The following is a 17044-nucleotide window of genomic DNA, read 5'->3' as shown; positions in this document are numbered from 1 at the left end:
TGCAGTCTTGTCTTCCTGGTGTGCTAAAAGCGAGCAGGCTGGACCCTGACTAATAATTTCCATATTTAGGGCTGAGATCACTAAACTCACAAACACTAAATCAAAACCGTAGACACACAAAAAAGCTCTTCAATAAAACAATATGGTTCACTCGGTTGTGGAAAGAAAATTGAAACCATGTCAAAAAATATAGCCCACAGATTTTGTTGAAATGGGAAAGGCAGGGGTGTCTATAGGTGGCGTGATAGGGGGTCCTGGCACCTGGTGAGAGATGAGAAAGTGGCACACTTTTTAGGGTAAATGTAAACATCACGTACTCATCACGTAAATGTGTTTGCATTTTTGTTCACTCCAAGAAGCCAGTAGGAGGGCTGGGTTGTGTTAGACTTGCACAGAGGCATTACTGTGCATGCACACAAAAATGCATGTAGGTATTCTTCATTAATTTCCGCTTTTCCCCCCATTTACAAAGGAGTACAATTGTACAACAGCTTCCGACAGATCACTAAATTCCAACGCACACACACGCAAACCATACTCCAACACTTTTAGGCCCCTTTAAGACAATGAAAAATAGAACTTTAAATTCACCTTAAAACTTTAAAGACAAAGCACACCCGAGGAAGCGAATCCTTTGATGCCACTTAAAACCAACATCAATATTTACCGACCGGGGTCGCTGCACCTTACGGGTGTCATGTGTCAGTTGGATGAGTTAACTTGCGTTTGATCTAAAAGCGATTTGGAGGAAGAATGTACACCCTGGAGACCTTTGTACTTTCTTTTTGTTTCATTTTATTTTATATATGCTCGCAGGTAATCAAATATTAATGATAAATTATTTCACAGAGAAACAAGTTAAATTTGAGAACATTTGCAATAATGCAATGAGGCCTGTTTAAACGAAAGGCAGGTCTAAATGAAATTAAGTTTTCTCACACCCAAGTCATCACGTACGGGTGGCATAAAAAGAGACTGAACAGAGGCTGACTTTTTTTCAGCAGGATTTAATACAGGCTAATCGTTTTTAAATACATTTAATAATTTTCCCGTGGAAAGATATCTAATCTACGGATCTATTTTTTTTTCTTCACAGTAAAAGCCTGCTTTAGATGCATTAATGCTGCACGTTGCAGTTTCGTCATACGCACTGCATGAACTAGAATGCAAATTAAGGTAAACACACACAGCTACTAAAAGCTGCTTTTTCACAGAATTTAATAACGTGAATTTTGTTGCTGTTCTTCAAATTATCCCCATTATCTGAAAATATCCACGCACCTGTCACGGTATTCACGGGCAAACTGCTCCTCAAAGTACGTTGAGTAAAAAATTCAGTTTGTGCTATCGAGAAAAATCCAGTAATCAATAGATCTAAAATTAAATATTGGATTTTAAACAGCACTTTTGGGGTTTATTTATTTATGTGGGCATGTATTTTATGAATACACATGATACAATGTGACTCCTGAAAAAAAAGTGGGGGCGGTTCAAGGTTGCTTTGTTTTGTCACACTTGACAAAGTCAGACGGTTCAACGTACACCTGACATGCGTGCAAAATGTAGACCTGCACCAGCTGCGGTCTAACACATTAACACAGGCTACAAATAATTCAAATAATTTTGTCAAATCTCGTTTATTCCTGTAGTACAGCCAGACCCACCGACCTCGACCTAGAAGACTATTATCTAACTGACCCATCCTGGATTCACGCCGCAGAAAATCAGATTACTCCCGTGCGTATTTCTGACTTCAGTATCATTTTAACCATCTGAATTTGAGAAATGAGAAGCTCGCAAGCCAAGAAAGAAATTTCCAAGACTGGAAAATAAATATATATATCTCACAGAGACAAACGCTAGATAATAAAAAAACAAAAAAAACAAACAAAAATGCAGTACAGTGGAGGCTGTGCATGTGATACAGCATTCATATTCCGGTATTCAAAGTTTTTTATTTATTTTTTTACTTTTCAAAATGAACGTATTATTTATCAGTATTTCCAAATAAATACTGATGCACGTGGTGCAATTATTCAGGAAACAAAATCCTGAAGCGCTGTTTAACGTCAGCCGAGGAGAAAAAAAACGCAAAAAGTGTTATAAAGTCTGCGTAAATGTATCCAAGAATAAAGCTGACTCATCAGTGTAGCAAATTAAAAAATGCAAATGTAAGGTTTTAATCGATGCCGCTTAATTGGATATTTTGTTTCCATGCAACATTCAGAAACTGATTTTTAAAAAGTGCCCAACTCAAAGACGGAGGCAGAGGCGGTGTGCTGAGGGAACCGGTGCAGTTCCTACACTGTCCAGATGAGGGGAGTCCTGCCAGCCGGGCACTGGCGGAGAAAGGATAATAATAATAATAATGATAATAATAATAATAATAATAATAATAATAATAATAATAATAAAAACAATTTTTAAATATAATTTATACTCAACAACGAACACAACTGATGCTTCCTCATGTTTGTCCAGTATCACCGCTCTGCAACCTGCAAATGCAGAAATGCAGCATGTGGACTTGTGATATCTGGTCGCTTGGTCTCCAGACAAAGTCCACAGTAAAACCAAACGTGTCCGTGGCAGGTATCAAGCTTTCAGGCGATCTTCTCCAGCCCCCTGACTCTATTCCTCTGACCTAACGTGATGCTTTCCATGTGTCCTGCTTCCAGCCTTGGATGGTGAAATGGTCAGGAGACAGAGAGGAGAGGGGTTGGGCCGGTTATGTGCGTGCGTGCGTGCGTGCTTGTGTGTGAGGATTGGTGGGGGGGACACTACACCTTGTTACCATTGGGTCGACTGTTAAGTTTTACAAGTAACATTTTGCGAGCTTATAAACGATACCTTCTAAACCTGCACAGGAAACTCCGAAAACATGCTGTGATAATGTATGTCTGTGGAATCCAGTCGATAAGCCATAGTCTGGGATCTACAGAGGTATCGATTACACGAGGCCCTTCCCATGTTTGATGCCTTAACACTGGCTTATAAAAAGACTCGGGCTGGAAGTGTGCAAGTTTCCTCCCGCCGTGGTGTCTAAAGGAGTCGGTTCTGCAGGATAATGCCTTTAAATACTCCAGAGCTGCTCAGTCAGCCCATTTATTATATACCATATAAAGAAAAAAAAAATTGTTGGCGTAAGTAAGCAAAACCGTTTTATCTCAAAAGATAGAAATGAAGTCTCTACAAACTGTAAAAGTGTCAAATCTGATCTTCTAAAAGAATAATTTGAGATTTTGGGGTTCATTTAAAAAAAACAAACAAACAAAAAAAAACACATTCCCTGTTATAAACACGCGTCACTGGTTTCATGCATTCAAATTTGATGCAGTTTCAGTTAAATGAATACAATTACACTGTAACGTTCAAGAGAGTAAAATACATTTATTAAAACTGAAGTACGTGCGTTATCGATATTAATACATGCCTTAAAAATGGCTCTACTTCATTTTAGACCTGAAATTACTTGCAACGAGTTCAGCAAGGTTACACCTCTACTGTCATCCCGCTTATTACATCTCCCATATTACAAGTCCTTACCAGAAACGGTGGATGAAATGTTTCCCTGTCTCCACTTCCCTCTATGCAAAACCGTCAGTAGGCTGCGCAGCTCTAAACCGGATGGGGTTTGTATTGGCTGAGAGCATTTCCAGCGCAGGACGACCAATGAAACCAAAGCAGAGGCTCGGCGTATAACAGCGAGGCTTGAAGGACGCTCCAAATTAATTCCAGCAGGCTCCGGACTCCCCGGGATAACTCTAAATTGCATATATCGGATGAAGATCACTTTGGCGCTATTGTACCTTGCAGGCACTTGCTTCCAAAAAGAAGCGGGCACGCTGCTTTCGGAGGATTTTAAAAAGGTCTACGTTTTCTCTTCTGGGGCTCATTCCTCCCGTTCCCTTTCGTTCTCTGACTTCGCTCGGCGCATTCAGCCATTTGAAAGGACACCTTTATTTCCAAGCATCTCGAAACATATAGGCAAATGGGTAAGCCCTTACCGTCTGCATGCTTCAATGACATGGAGCTTATAGAAGCGTATCCAAACTCAGCACGCCTGCGTAAAAAGAGAATTAAGCAACTTTTCCCCCTTCTCCAAGTTCAGATAATGTGCAAATGAAAAAAAAAAAAAACATTTTGGAGAACAAGTTTATTCCTTGGAGGATTTTTTCCAGCACTGCTGAGCAGGAATGACAGCCTGTTTAAAGCTTTAAATCGTAAACTTAACCACAGAACCAATTATCCAGCGAGAAGCGTTTCTTTGAAGCGCTCACTTGTTTGTATTCTTCGAGCTCGCCATCTTTTATGTTTTTGTTGTGTGTGCAGGGGTATTGGAGGCTAATCCCAGCCAAACACTTTATATACTTTGTATAGTTGCAAAGTAAAGGCTAACCAGCCACCAACTTTATGACCTCGGTTTATGACGTGAATTATAACTGAACTGCATCAAAGGGTCTCAGCTGAGCATTTTAAAATGCGTTTGCCTCTCACTTTTTTTTCTCTTAATTGAATATGTGTCAGAATAAATGCAATGACAAAACACGCTGTAACATTTTCTTTGATCATATCAGTGGACTCACCTCAAAGAGTGACAACACGTAACTCGTATCTTTCTCTTTTCCTGCAGAGCAAACCTATGGAGAGGTGAACCAACTAGGCGGTGTGTTCGTCAACGGCCGACCCCTACCTAACGCCATACGGTTAAGAATTGTAGAGCTGGCTCAGCTCGGGATTAGACCCTGTGATATAAGCAGGCAACTCCGAGTTTCCCACGGCTGCGTGAGCAAGATTTTAGCGAGGTACAACGAGACTGGCTCCATACTACCCGGTGCCATCGGTGGAAGCAAACCCCGGGTCACGACGCCGAACGTGGTGAAAAACATCAGGGAATACAAACAAAATGACCCCGGGATCTTTGCCTGGGAGATCCGGGACAGGCTTTTGGCTGATGGTGTTTGTGACAAGTACAATGTCCCGTCGGTTAGCTCGATCAGCAGGATTTTACGTAACAAGATTGGAAATCTCTCCCAGCCTAACCAGTATGAAAGCACCAAGCAAGCCTCCGCGCAGGCCGGCCTCCCCTACAACCACATATACCCTTATTCCTACCCCAACACTATGTCACCCACTAGCACTAAAATGGGCAGCCCTCCTGGAGTACCAGTGACGGCTGGACATGTGAGCATTTCCAGGGCCTGGCCTTCTGCACACACCGTCAGTAACATCCTCGGAATACGAGCCTTCATGGATCCTACAGGTGAGGAAAATGACACTTTATAATCCTTAAAATCCCAGGCTTCAAAATGCACGACACTTTATCTCTCACAAATAAGAGCTTAATAAACTTGAACAGCTGGTTATTGTGCAATTCCACACGACTAGTTTCCATACCTCTGCGTACAAGCAGCAATGGCAACAGACGGGACAATGTGCCCATTAAAATGTGCACAGGCCTCTATTTCACCATTCAGCCAGAACGTAGTAAGGCCACGCTCAATAGGCCTTTTCATGGGATGATGCATTTACAAACACCTTGCCCACCTGCTACATCCAACCTAATAATTCATGCACTCATATTTTTTTCTCTGCCTTGCTGGTGTTTTACTCATTTACATCTACTGTTCGGTCTCGCAGCTACGGTTGTGTTCCAACTTAATTTATTCAAAACATATGTAGAACTAAAAAAATATATATAATAATATATTTATTTAAAAATATGTTTTCTCGATCAAATTCCTCAAAACCACCTTATGCAATAATATTTTCTCTGTCTTTCAAACGTATAAAAAATAACATGTAGGACTTTATTATGTAATAAAACCTAAAAAAAATCAAATCATTAAAATGGAGAGAAATATTTATAATGACCTGTTGTTGCTGCCTTCTAACCGAACAGCTTTTTTCTGTTTATTTTTTAAGACTATTTTATTTATTTATTTATTTATTCATTACTCGTTATTAAGTTGCGCGCTGGAGCAATTATAATTATTATTGTATTAATTATTTTATTTATCCTGTCTTAAACTATTTTTCAGTATTGAAAATTAAATCTGTTTGATACTCAAGAAAAGTTAGTGAGGAAATTGTTTACTTTTCTTCTACTTTTATAATTATGACGTTAAATGGAACTGCTGTCATTTTCCTTTCTTTACCTTTCCTTTGTTTTCTCTTTTCATTTTCTGAAACCTGAAAAATTTTAATTTTTACACACTTTTAACGTAAAGTTACTGTCTCCAAATCAGCAATTGCTGGGACAGAGGGATACCCACCAAAAATGGAGGAGTGGGGTAGTGTCAACAGAGCAGCTTTCCCAGCCGCGCACACAGTCAACGGGATTGACAAGTCAGCCATTGACGCCGACATAAAATATCCTCAGGTAAAAAACTGTGGGTACACTGCACGGCCTGTGACCTTCCTACACCCAAACTGCACACGTATGCACACCTTGCATTACTTTAATTTATTTTTTGTAAAAGAAACAGTCCAAAGTGCTTTATGCCAAATGCTCTTGCTACAAAGGCCTGTGGCAAAACTGTAAAAAGGGCTCATCCAGAGTTCTTTTTGCGTTCAGGCGGGATTTTATTGGGTAAACGAGTCTTTTGAGTTTTGAAGTGGATGGTAGATGGAGGAAATCTAGTAGCGCGTATATATTCTAATTTAGCGTATTCATGGTAAATTAAATTATAGTGAAACACATGTATTCGAAACCACTCAAAAACCAAGCACCGTTTCTCAGAACCACTGCCGAAGGCCACATGCCGCTGTCACACAGCCTGCAATTAGAAGTTCTGTCAATTTTGTGTGTTTGTGCTTATTTTCCGCATGTCTTATCTGCTTGTCCACAGCCTTCCTCGACATTGTCTAGTTATGTACCGGCGTGTGCTTACTCCCCAACCAATCAGTACGGGGTGTACAGTGGGCCAGCAGGCGGATACGTGGCCCCGGGCCACCACCACTGGCAGACGCAAAGCCCGGCTCTGTCTCACCCAAGCAGCGGGATGAGCATGCACGCAGGAGAAATCCACTCCCCGATGACCTTTAAACACCAGGCCCGAGAAGGTACAGGACAGGCAGGCATATTATTATTATTATCATTATTATTATTATTATTATTATTATTATTATTATTATTATTATTATTATTATTATTATTATTATTATTATTATTATCATTACTTCTTTTAATTTTTTTTAATTAAATGTTGTTGTTGGGTTTTTGTTTTATTTTTTACTTTTTGAAATGTATTCAGCTGGTGGCCAGGCGGTTCTGTCCCTGCCTTTCTCTTGTCACGCACCCACACTTTGCAATAAGCAATGACCGTAACGGATGTAAACACGTGCCCAATCCCAGAGAAAGTCTAACTGTATGACAATGATCAAATATTGACCTTTCAGACTTGGACAACTTCACGCCAGCCAAGATGCCCGAGACCATTTTAGCCATTGGAAACTTACTTTTTAAGGAAATACGTCTGAAAATGTTCCTAGTTTGAGGAAAGCAAGTCGATTTTAAACATAAGTAAAACAGTTCTCTTTAGACCCATTCTACAGAAGCAAATAATCACCTGATGGGAATTTGCACACTGTATATTTCTTCTGTTTTTTGCAGGAGACAGAAAACCACCCAGTCCCCTGAGCAAGCCGCAGCAGCAGCAGCAACATGAAGACTTGAACAGTGTGCATGGACTCAGTCTCCCTACCTCATCATCATAACCGGGAATTATAACACCTTAGTCACCACAACCATTTAAATGAACTCATTTCAACAACTGCGACAGTAAGTCTGAACACTAACGGCTTGTTTGCAGCTGACGGTCAAACACGGGCCAGATCACGTGCATTATGAGTGCAGTATAGCTTTACCGGTCTCTGCGGCCATATGAATGTAAGCTTGCATGGATGTATCGGTGTTTCCCCGCACTGGCTGATAGTTTTCTTTGTTTTTCCATTTGAAACCCTTCATGTTGCTGGACAGTATATTCTCCAAATCAGATTGCAGGATTAAAAAAATAAATAATCAAAAAACATTGTGTAAGTCTCCTCTGCCATCGATGTTTTATTCCTAAAACCAGAGCTAGTCTGTAATCCGCCATTTTTTATCATTATCTTATCTTGAATTTGTGGCCATGACTCTACAGTGACTCAACGATGTGAACAAATTATATAAATTGTCTAAATGTAAAATATTTGCCAAAGCTTTAATTATATATTTTTATAATTTCATTGTAAATATTCAAAAATAAAGCCTTTTTCTTAAATGCCACATGTTGTTGCCCTGATATCATTTCACTTTTGATCAAAGAGAGGACACCAGCTGGTTCAGGCCTAATTTATGGGACTAGGTGATGAGTTTATGATTTGGAAATCAGATGAAGAAGCGGAAGTAAAGTTTTCTTTTAATTCAGCCCGTGACAGTGCCATGGTCGGCTCACCCCAGTTCGTGCCAGTTTTTTGATCATTATGCTTTTGATTACCAGAAATTTAACGTACCATTACGACCCTGAAATCTAACTTTGGCTATATTGGTGATAACACAGGCCTTTAAGATATTGCCAGATATTACTGTTGTCCGTTTTCCAGGCGGCGGTGAAATAAAAGGCTGTGAAATCGTCGTTTGGCCTTTTGTGAGGCTTTTAATGACCTGTAACCTGTTTGAATCGATGACAAAGAGATTAAGTTTGAGCCTGCCTTTTATGAGAAAATTTTTTGATTGGAATTATACTCTTTATATTGGTAGAATGATTAGTACTACTACTTACCGGGAAAGGTAATTACTGTGTTTACACAGGCATAACCTGCCTACACTTCCAAAGAGCTCTCAACTGGCTGGGCGCCTCGGCTGATGCTATCGGGCCTGTAATTGATACCGTGATAAAAATCTGAGGGCTGATCATACACGTTAATGAACGGTGTGTGCAGGAGAGCAGCTGACAGTCCAATCCACCCACATGCCGCCTGTGGGATCTGTTGTCCCGCATAGAAATTACGAGAATTTTCCCATACAGGCCTATAGGCTCTGCCCGCTCTCTCTGTGTAAACTGTTTATTCCTGTGACCTGTTTGGCTGTACTGTACCAGCCCTAACGAAAAGACTTCTCACAGCTTAATAGACTTCACTGTGCGCCACTGAAGGTTTTTGTGACCACGTTTGTCATGTATGAGTTCACTTATATGCTTGGCCTCTATGTGTGGGGGGTCAATCGACCCTATTTATGGTGCGTTTCAACAAATCCAGCCCACTGCTATGTGAGGCAGGGTCTTACAGGTTATCATGGTACTTATCGTTGTGTATGAATGCACTAGTTTGTCTCAATGCAAAACGTCTAACTGTACTTTGGGTCAGAAATAAATATTTTCGTTAATATTTTCACACTTTTGCATATTTCACCAGTAAAAGTGGATTAACACTGTGTTTGTATTTATTTGCTTACTTGTTTGTTTTTACTTTCATTTAATTAATTAATTAATTTAATTAAATCCAAAATGTTAAAAAAAAAAAAATCCCCCCAATTTTTTTCTGGGCAACCAATATTTTAAAAATTAAAATTCTTTTAAATGTTAAATTTATACATACTTGTAATATAAAATAAATCAACAAATAAATAAATTTCATTAAAAAAACGAATTTGAATTTGCTTTGTTGTTCCTGTGTAAAACCTGCATCACTTCCAGTGGAACTGATGCAGGATGTGTGGTCAGGGGGAATGTGAGCACTGGTGTTGTTTCGGTGACAGACCCAGTTTAGTTTGGCTGAGTAACAATGAGCATTTCTGTGGTTTTTAACAGCACATCCAGCTAGAATGAGTTGTCATATAGTCTAAATGTGTTTCTTCCCCCTTTTTGACATCAGCATGCCTTAAAACTTAATAACTGTGGCTTTGTCGTTCCCAGTGCTCCGAGCTGTTAACTTTTCAGGTCGGTCAGTAATGACTTGACAATGTTTTGACTGAGCTGAGGTGACAGTCACCTTTTGGGATTATTGATTGTATCTGTTTATTCTAAAGTGATAAAACTGAACAAAATCAGCCACATTAACTCAAAGTGTGTTGACTGGAGGGAGGATCAGTTCAATACTTATCATGAATTTCAATAAGTATAGCTTTTTGTTATTCATATCGAGTTATGATTTCTTTTATTCTAATATTGTTGTTGTAAGGTTCGAGGGCATTAATGCATAACTGGAATGCAGCTCGATTGCCATAGTGGTGTTGCTGATTTTTGCTGGGTACAGCGTATGCAGCTTGATCCTGTTGTGGGCTTTCAAAACGGTTTCTGAATCACAACAATCTCAAAATCAAGCGTAGACACAGCAGTTGTCCCTGCCACTGTCTGCCGGCCTTTACAAAAGCAGTTAAATATTAAATGTCTGGTAATGATCGACCTTAAAAGGCCAGGATTTCTTAATACAAAGCACTTTAATGTCGTTTACTGGCTGGTTTTGGTATACATGCTGGAATCTGGGTGTCATAAGCTCTATTTTGCAGCTGTTGATTCTTTTCCCCTTTTGCAGCAAAATCCCAAGTGACTCAGTATATCCAAACATTAAGATGGCCTTTGAGTACACACGCTCCCTGACTGGAGTCGTTCATGTTTTCCCGGATACCACTTGGGGTTCGCAAAATACTCCTTCATGGTGGTGGGGTTACTTCCTGCGGGACCTATGGTCATCAATCAGGCCAGCAAGTGATACCCCCCACTGCGTCTTCAGCAGACCCTCTGTGCTCGAAGGGCAGCAGGTGGGCTAGTTTCAGATGTTGTTTCTTATTGTAAAGAAACAACAGTCAAAAAGAATTTGTATTTTTTAAAGATTTACAGTCTGATCTATCTGCAGATGACTGTAATTGCCTCGGGTCAAATGAATCCAGTAGCTGCATACAGAAATTCCTACTTGCATTAGTTCTATTTGAACTGTAATGTGAAATGATACCCATGAGCATTTATTTATTTATTTTCAAAAACTTAGATTCCTCGCTTTAAATTGATAAATGCATTTGCCACGTAATGTGATACACTTTAAAATGCAAGTAATACCACAAAAGTATGCAGATGCCCAGGCTTTAATACTTCTGGGCACTGAGCTTGTTGGTCTTAAGGGTCTTACCTCTAAAACTTCGACTTGAAAGGATTCTCAAATACCAAAAACTCAAACAGATACTTGGAGAAATGGATAGGAACTTGGCCTCCTTGAGCCTAATGGATATGATATTAAAGTCCTATTAATAATCCAAGCAGAAATGAAACGGTGACAGAGGTTCCTTAAAAAGCTAGAACAGGCACTGCTGTCTTCAACTGTAACAATCCATCAGTGTCTGCCATGTGTACAGGAGGGAGGGAGGGTTCTTCAGAGACCAAAGTTCAGTTTATGAATTTGACACTTTGCTTGGTTTGAGGCATTTTACATTGTGTCCTCTTTTCGCTTTAAGGGGGGAAAACTACCCTAAGCTCGCCAGGAGTCACTCACTCATTCACTCACTCATTCATTCACTCACTCCGCTGCCTTTGCACGAGTCAAAGTCAACAAGAGAGCATCTCAGGACAGGCGACATGGCAGGTCTTGGAAAAAGCAAAGAAAGATACACGAGAAACCTTTTAGAATGAGAGTGGCAAGTTGGCAAAGTCTCAGTTTTAGAAAGGAGGCCAGTGTCAGCACTTCTAGTCATGTCTGAAATTTCAAATGAATTGCCTTGCCGTGGAAACATGGTGCATGCAAGCGTGTACAATGCTGGAACATGTGCGTATCCTCGTCCTTGACGAGCAGAACACTATTTTTTGACAGGTGTGTGAGAAACGCTCATGAATTACAACTGTCATAGCCGCCAGCGTGATGTTAATATTTTCTTGAAAGAATTAGACTAAATTAGATCAGACATGTAGAAAAGGGGGGGGGAAAGGGCGTTGTAGCGTAAGTTATACATGCACATCCTTCATAACACATCCAAAAGTTATCAATATTCTAAATATTATTATTAGATTAATTTAGAATTAAACCATTTTTCACCAAGAATGTAAAGATCAAAGCAACGGGTCTGTAAAAATTCTTGTATCATTCTTGTAATGCAGTCACTGGCTTTTTTCCCCCCTGACTGTCCACAGGATTTCCAAGCAGGCAGAGTTACAGCTCTGTAGTCTAGGGGATGATAAATGTCTCCCTCCCATGTTCTTACTTGCTCTGCCAGCTCACCACATCAACCAGATGCTCTAAAAGTAAAAGGGACAGAGACATGATGATGACATTTGGCTTTCTAAATGAAAACGTATCATTTCACTTTTTCTCTCAGGAGACTCCGCCGCTGTTTTTTTCTGCCTTTGAGGATACAGCAATACAGCAATAAAGAGAATAACCACAGGATCACAACAAATTGCAGAGGCCAGATTTGATTATTATACACAGATGACTAAAAGACCATGAAATTATGTTTGCAAACACAATTAAAATGCACTCTTTGAAAACAATGCCATGAAAGCAGACCTATTTTTTTAAACTAGAAGAATGCTTGTAATTTGTCATAATTTGTGCATATTGTCTGTAAATATCAGTGCCTATAGCAAAATCCACTCCTTTAGTGGAAAGTCATAACACAGACCTTCCTGGAAATTTGTCAGCAGTTTTGCATGTCTATTTTAGTCTAGATCTTGGCAAAGAGAAGGACAGTCATGAGAAGAAGAGAATCCTCTCTAATTTGTGGAAACTATAGAATTAATGTTCTACCAGAACGCTCATCTGTGACTTATTTAAAGTGTGCTGAAACATATACCACGCCACACACATGCAAAATGCTACCACCAAATAAAATAGTTAATTTTTGGCTCAAATTCTTATTAGGTGATAATAAGATGATGACTCTTCTCCCCAAAAATGCAAGTGGTAAACCACAGTACTGTCTGTTGGTTTGAGGAGGAAAATCCTGCATGAAACTCAGCTGGATCCTTAAAACGGGTGAATGGGCGTTATTGTGTTTGGAGAGAAGATTCAAAAGCTGCGTTATTACTGTACGTTGTATGTGATTCAAAGGAATTCTTACAGAATATGGCTTTTTCCTGACTTTTTAAATAATAAAAGATTTGCTACTGTCAACAATTTAAAAAAAGAAGAAGAACAACAAGCTTAGATCTATCAGTGTGTGACTTCCTGACCCTCTCCATGGCTCTTGTCCCCAAGTTCATTCATTCCAGCTGAATACAGAACTCTTTCAAATGAATTCAAACTGTCTTGTGCTGTGTCTTTAAGCAAATGCTATTCCAAAAAGGACCGGGGACTATTTTCAGCTGCAAATGAATACATGCTTTTTGCCCTGGTGGTTATGTCAGTAGTATATGAGGAATCAAAATAAACTACACAGGGCACGTTCCTAGTTAAAGAAATGTGCAAACCAGTTCGACATTGACTTTTTTATATATAGCATCAGAATCACAAGGCCATTTTCATTTTTTGTCACGAGAGTGTAAAGATATCAGATTTTCATTTGTCACGGTCATAAAACGATATTATTTATGTCATCGAATTGGCATTATTTAGATGACGCAAGTATTTTATGTGAATATATGATTATGGAGACACCAGACGATAACACAAGGAAAAAGACAGAAAGCACCAGGGTTATCAATCGGAATAAAAACCTCTCCAACTACATTAGGGCATCAGTGTAGTCTAGGTACGTCAAGTTCCTCTTTTATTTTTACCGTAAAATGGCAGCTGTATATGTTCCCCATGAAGATCAGGATTCTGGTTACAGTTCACTTCTTCACTTTAGAGGTCAAAAAGTCAAATCATAGTTTGTTTGCAGACATTTGACTTCATGCAGACGTAAAAGCACACCAACTATTTTATTTAAAAGGCGATAAAAGAGAAAGGACTCTCAGTCTATCAGATTAGGCCTAAATAAACTAATAATAAAATATTTTTACAATTAGTGAACGAATGACACTCGTACTTTATGAAATTTGCTCTTTGATATCACTCTGGGATTGTTTTTTTTGTCACCCTCCTGCCTTCTCTTCCTGTATGCCTGTCCTACAGCACATGCTGATCACCCCATTATTCATGAGATAACAGGAAGTTGTAAGTGCAGCTCTGAATCATGCAGAACCTGTTGTTCTGCTGAATGCTGCACATGTGCCGTAGGACCAGGAACGAATGCTGTCATCACATCGTGAGTTCACGAGATAATGCAACCAAAGGTGAAAGGTAAACAGCAATGAATGTCATTAATCAAACTTTTGACCTTGCCTAGCAACTGCCACTCCCAGAAGCGTTTGCAGTGAAGGCGCCAGTAAGAGCTGCCAACCCCTATCAGTTGTCAGATTTTAAGGAACTTGTTGGCCAATAACCAAGACAGGCACATGTCTATATCAACGCAAATTTACACTGACCTATTGACTCTAGAAACATCCGGGAAGGAATAAAACATATACATAACTGTCTGACCTTTCCCATATTGACAGTATCGTCAGGTTTAAACAACCAGTATTTCGGTTTGTGTGTTTGCGAGCAGCGAGGCCCAGGAAACTCTGTGTCACGCAGTCAACTGCCGCTCTGAACCGGCGCACAATAAGTGAGAGAGCGAAAGACAGAGGGCCCTCTGAAGAACACGGAGTGCAACCAGTTGTGGAGAAGCATGCGTGTTGCTGTTATTGGTGCTTTTCACTCAGATATGCCTCTCCCATCTAAGTACTCGCACGCAGCAATGACCCAAAGGGTGGCTGTTAATTTGGCATGGCGAAAACATGGGTTTAAACTGAAAGAAGGGTCTGATGTAGCCACTCCACCGGTAAGAGCGAGCAGCTCCTCGAGCCAGACCAAAAGACACAAAACTAATATGGAAATAACCCACATGACATGGTGTGCACTGAAAGAAAATAGACATTTAGAAAATATCTCTGTTTTGGCAATGAAATGTGGTGGTTTAAGTGATACTGAAGGATATTTAATAACCAAAACAGAGTAGTATAGGTAGCATTTATATTCTCATACTAGAGAGAATATACAATTGCAAAATGCAATTAAGGCAGAAAGCAGTGCAAGTTTAATGACTGTGTACATATAATTTCTCTACAGAAGAATATATTAAGAACACACGCACATTAGACTCCACAGAGCACATGATTGGAACCTATGTGGGTGGCTACGGGCTGTCCTCTCATTCATCGCTCTCTATTGTAGACTGAGACAACCACAAGTCGCACTTCCAAGCCACAATAACAAGGTGGGCCTCTGTAGAAATGCTTAAACTGCATTCAGTTGTCTGGTGAACCCTCTGTCTTTCAGCTCCCAAGCTCTCTCTGTCATGGTGTGAAACCGTAATGAGAAACACAATCAGCTTTTATTCCCTGGTTGAGAAGCTTTTTAGTAGCTTATTAAAGAAAGCTTGTATGTTTTGGCAAACGGGGGTGAATGCAGTTAAAGTACTTGTTTATGGTGAAACTGTGTTGACTGAATTTTATCCAAGCAATTAACATACAAGCAAAATTTTACATTGACTGCTACTTTGGAAATTGAATATAATGGATCCCTGCTAACGTAGTAAGAGGTGGTCAAAATAGAAACAGTTGTTTTTTTTGCAATATGATTCTATAGAATCAGAAAATAGAATTTTTACACATCACACATAGTGTTAATTTACAGATGTTTGATATATTAAATATTGTATTTTAGGTTGTTCGACTTGTCAGTGTGGTTTTGTTTATCCCACATTTACATCTCATAATGCATAAAAGTATTTCCGTTATCAGCTTCTTCATGGGAAAAGGCGATGAAAACAGCTGTATGCACAACTAACCGACACAAAAGGTGAGTGTCAGCATGTTAGAGGAAATGCTTCAGCTCTTCCTGCTCTCAGCCGCTCAAGAATGATGAAGGTGTCCCTGTGCACGCTAAGGCTATCTGTTACTGAGTTAACAAGTTCTCTGCTACTCTATAATTGAAATCCAAGGCTGTCTGTCTGTCTGTCACATGGAAAAAAAAACAAATAAACACACATGTGAATTTGACGAGGTTCTACTCAGGGGTCGCTACGTGCCAAAGAATGCTGAGTCTTTGTCCATTAAAAACAGGACACCGTATGGATACGGCATCATGCCATCTTCAGTCCACCTGCAAATGCAAATAGGGGAATTCTTGGAGGAAGGCTTAGATTTCCCCCAAAGAAAAGTTTGTTTCTGCTAGACTGGCTGGCTGACCCAGTGAAAACACGGAGAAAAGGTGAAGGAGCCCCATGCTGCTCGGCCACTCTCACTGTGCAGCAGGTTGAATTAGTCCCAACTCCCACAGACGTTATCATTTCAATTTAAGTGAAACAGATTAAAAATAATTTTAGAAAAATTAGCATGTTGAGGTTTTCTTGCTCAGAAAGCATCAAACCACATTTTATATAAGTTAAAATAGTTTTATCATAATTATTCTTCACATTTCAGGCTACTCGACACTGAGGTTTTATGAAATTAAATTTTCAAATGTTTATTACTTTATTATTTTTATTACTATTTTTTTTACATACATATAGTGCAATACATGTAAAACAAAGATTAAAACAGAGTGTTGACTTGCAATTCCCTCGATACTTCTCAGAAAGCGTCATTCAAATGTCACACACACACACACGCATGCATGCATGCATGCACAGACAGGTACACACAAACACATGCGCACTCCCACGCACATTATTTGAGAAAAGTAAGTCCAACTTTTTTCTTTCTTTTTTTTTTTTACCTTGTGACCTTTTTAAAAGGTGCCACTTTTCCAAACTTTAAAAAAGGTGTGACAAGGCCAACAAAAGAAGAAAAAACAGAGCCAGCTTGGCAACATACTGGTAACATGACTGGATAAAAACAGCACATACTGGAGAGGCTAAGTTTTAATTAGCTTAGTCATTATCTATTATTCACAATATCTTAAAAAAAGGATTCCCAGAATTACTCACAAATCTTTGCAAGCAAGGGATGAAGACAGGAATATTTGTTCACTGAATTTAACCAATTTTTAGTAAAAGTATGTCAAAGTATGAAAGTGAGTCGATATACTGCAGAGACACCTCCAGCTCCGA

General features: G+C 39.5%; 2 protein-coding genes across 3 annotated transcripts in view; one reads left to right on the top strand and one right to left on the bottom strand.

Annotated features, from left to right (window-relative positions):
- Window positions 1-17044, bottom strand: part of nkx2.2a (NK2 homeobox 2a) — a 106183-nt gene that overhangs the window by 41226 nt on the left and 47913 nt on the right. The gene's annotated exons all lie outside the window — the stretch shown is intronic.
- On the top strand, window positions 3691-9367 carry pax1a (paired box 1a). Its single transcript, XM_031728073.2, has 5 exons — window positions 3691-3995; window positions 4634-5263; window positions 6249-6382; window positions 6852-7065; window positions 7616-9367. The coding sequence occupies exons 1-5, from the start codon at window positions 3992-3994 to the stop codon at window positions 7717-7719; spliced, it is 1086 nt and encodes a 361-aa protein (XP_031583933.1). The 5' UTR covers window positions 3691-3991; the 3' UTR covers window positions 7720-9367.

Source organism: Oreochromis aureus, linkage group 19, assembly GCF_013358895.1.
Source record: "Oreochromis aureus strain Israel breed Guangdong linkage group 19, ZZ_aureus, whole genome shotgun sequence".
Classification (NCBI taxonomy): domain Eukaryota; kingdom Metazoa; phylum Chordata; class Actinopteri; order Cichliformes; family Cichlidae; genus Oreochromis; species Oreochromis aureus.
Note: the sequence above shows the minus strand (reverse complement) of the source record. Positions and strands in the feature narration are given on the sequence as shown.

Bases quoted from the DNA above. Each gene is read 5' to 3' on its own strand.
- pax1a (XM_031728073.2), top strand. The intron at 5,264-6,248 runs GTGAGGAAAATG...TCTCCAAATCAG, and splicing joins AGCCTTCATGGATCCTACAG to CAATTGCTGGGACAGAGGGA. The intron at 7,066-7,615 runs GTACAGGACAGG...TGTTTTTTGCAG, and splicing joins TAAACACCAGGCCCGAGAAG to GAGACAGAAAACCACCCAGT.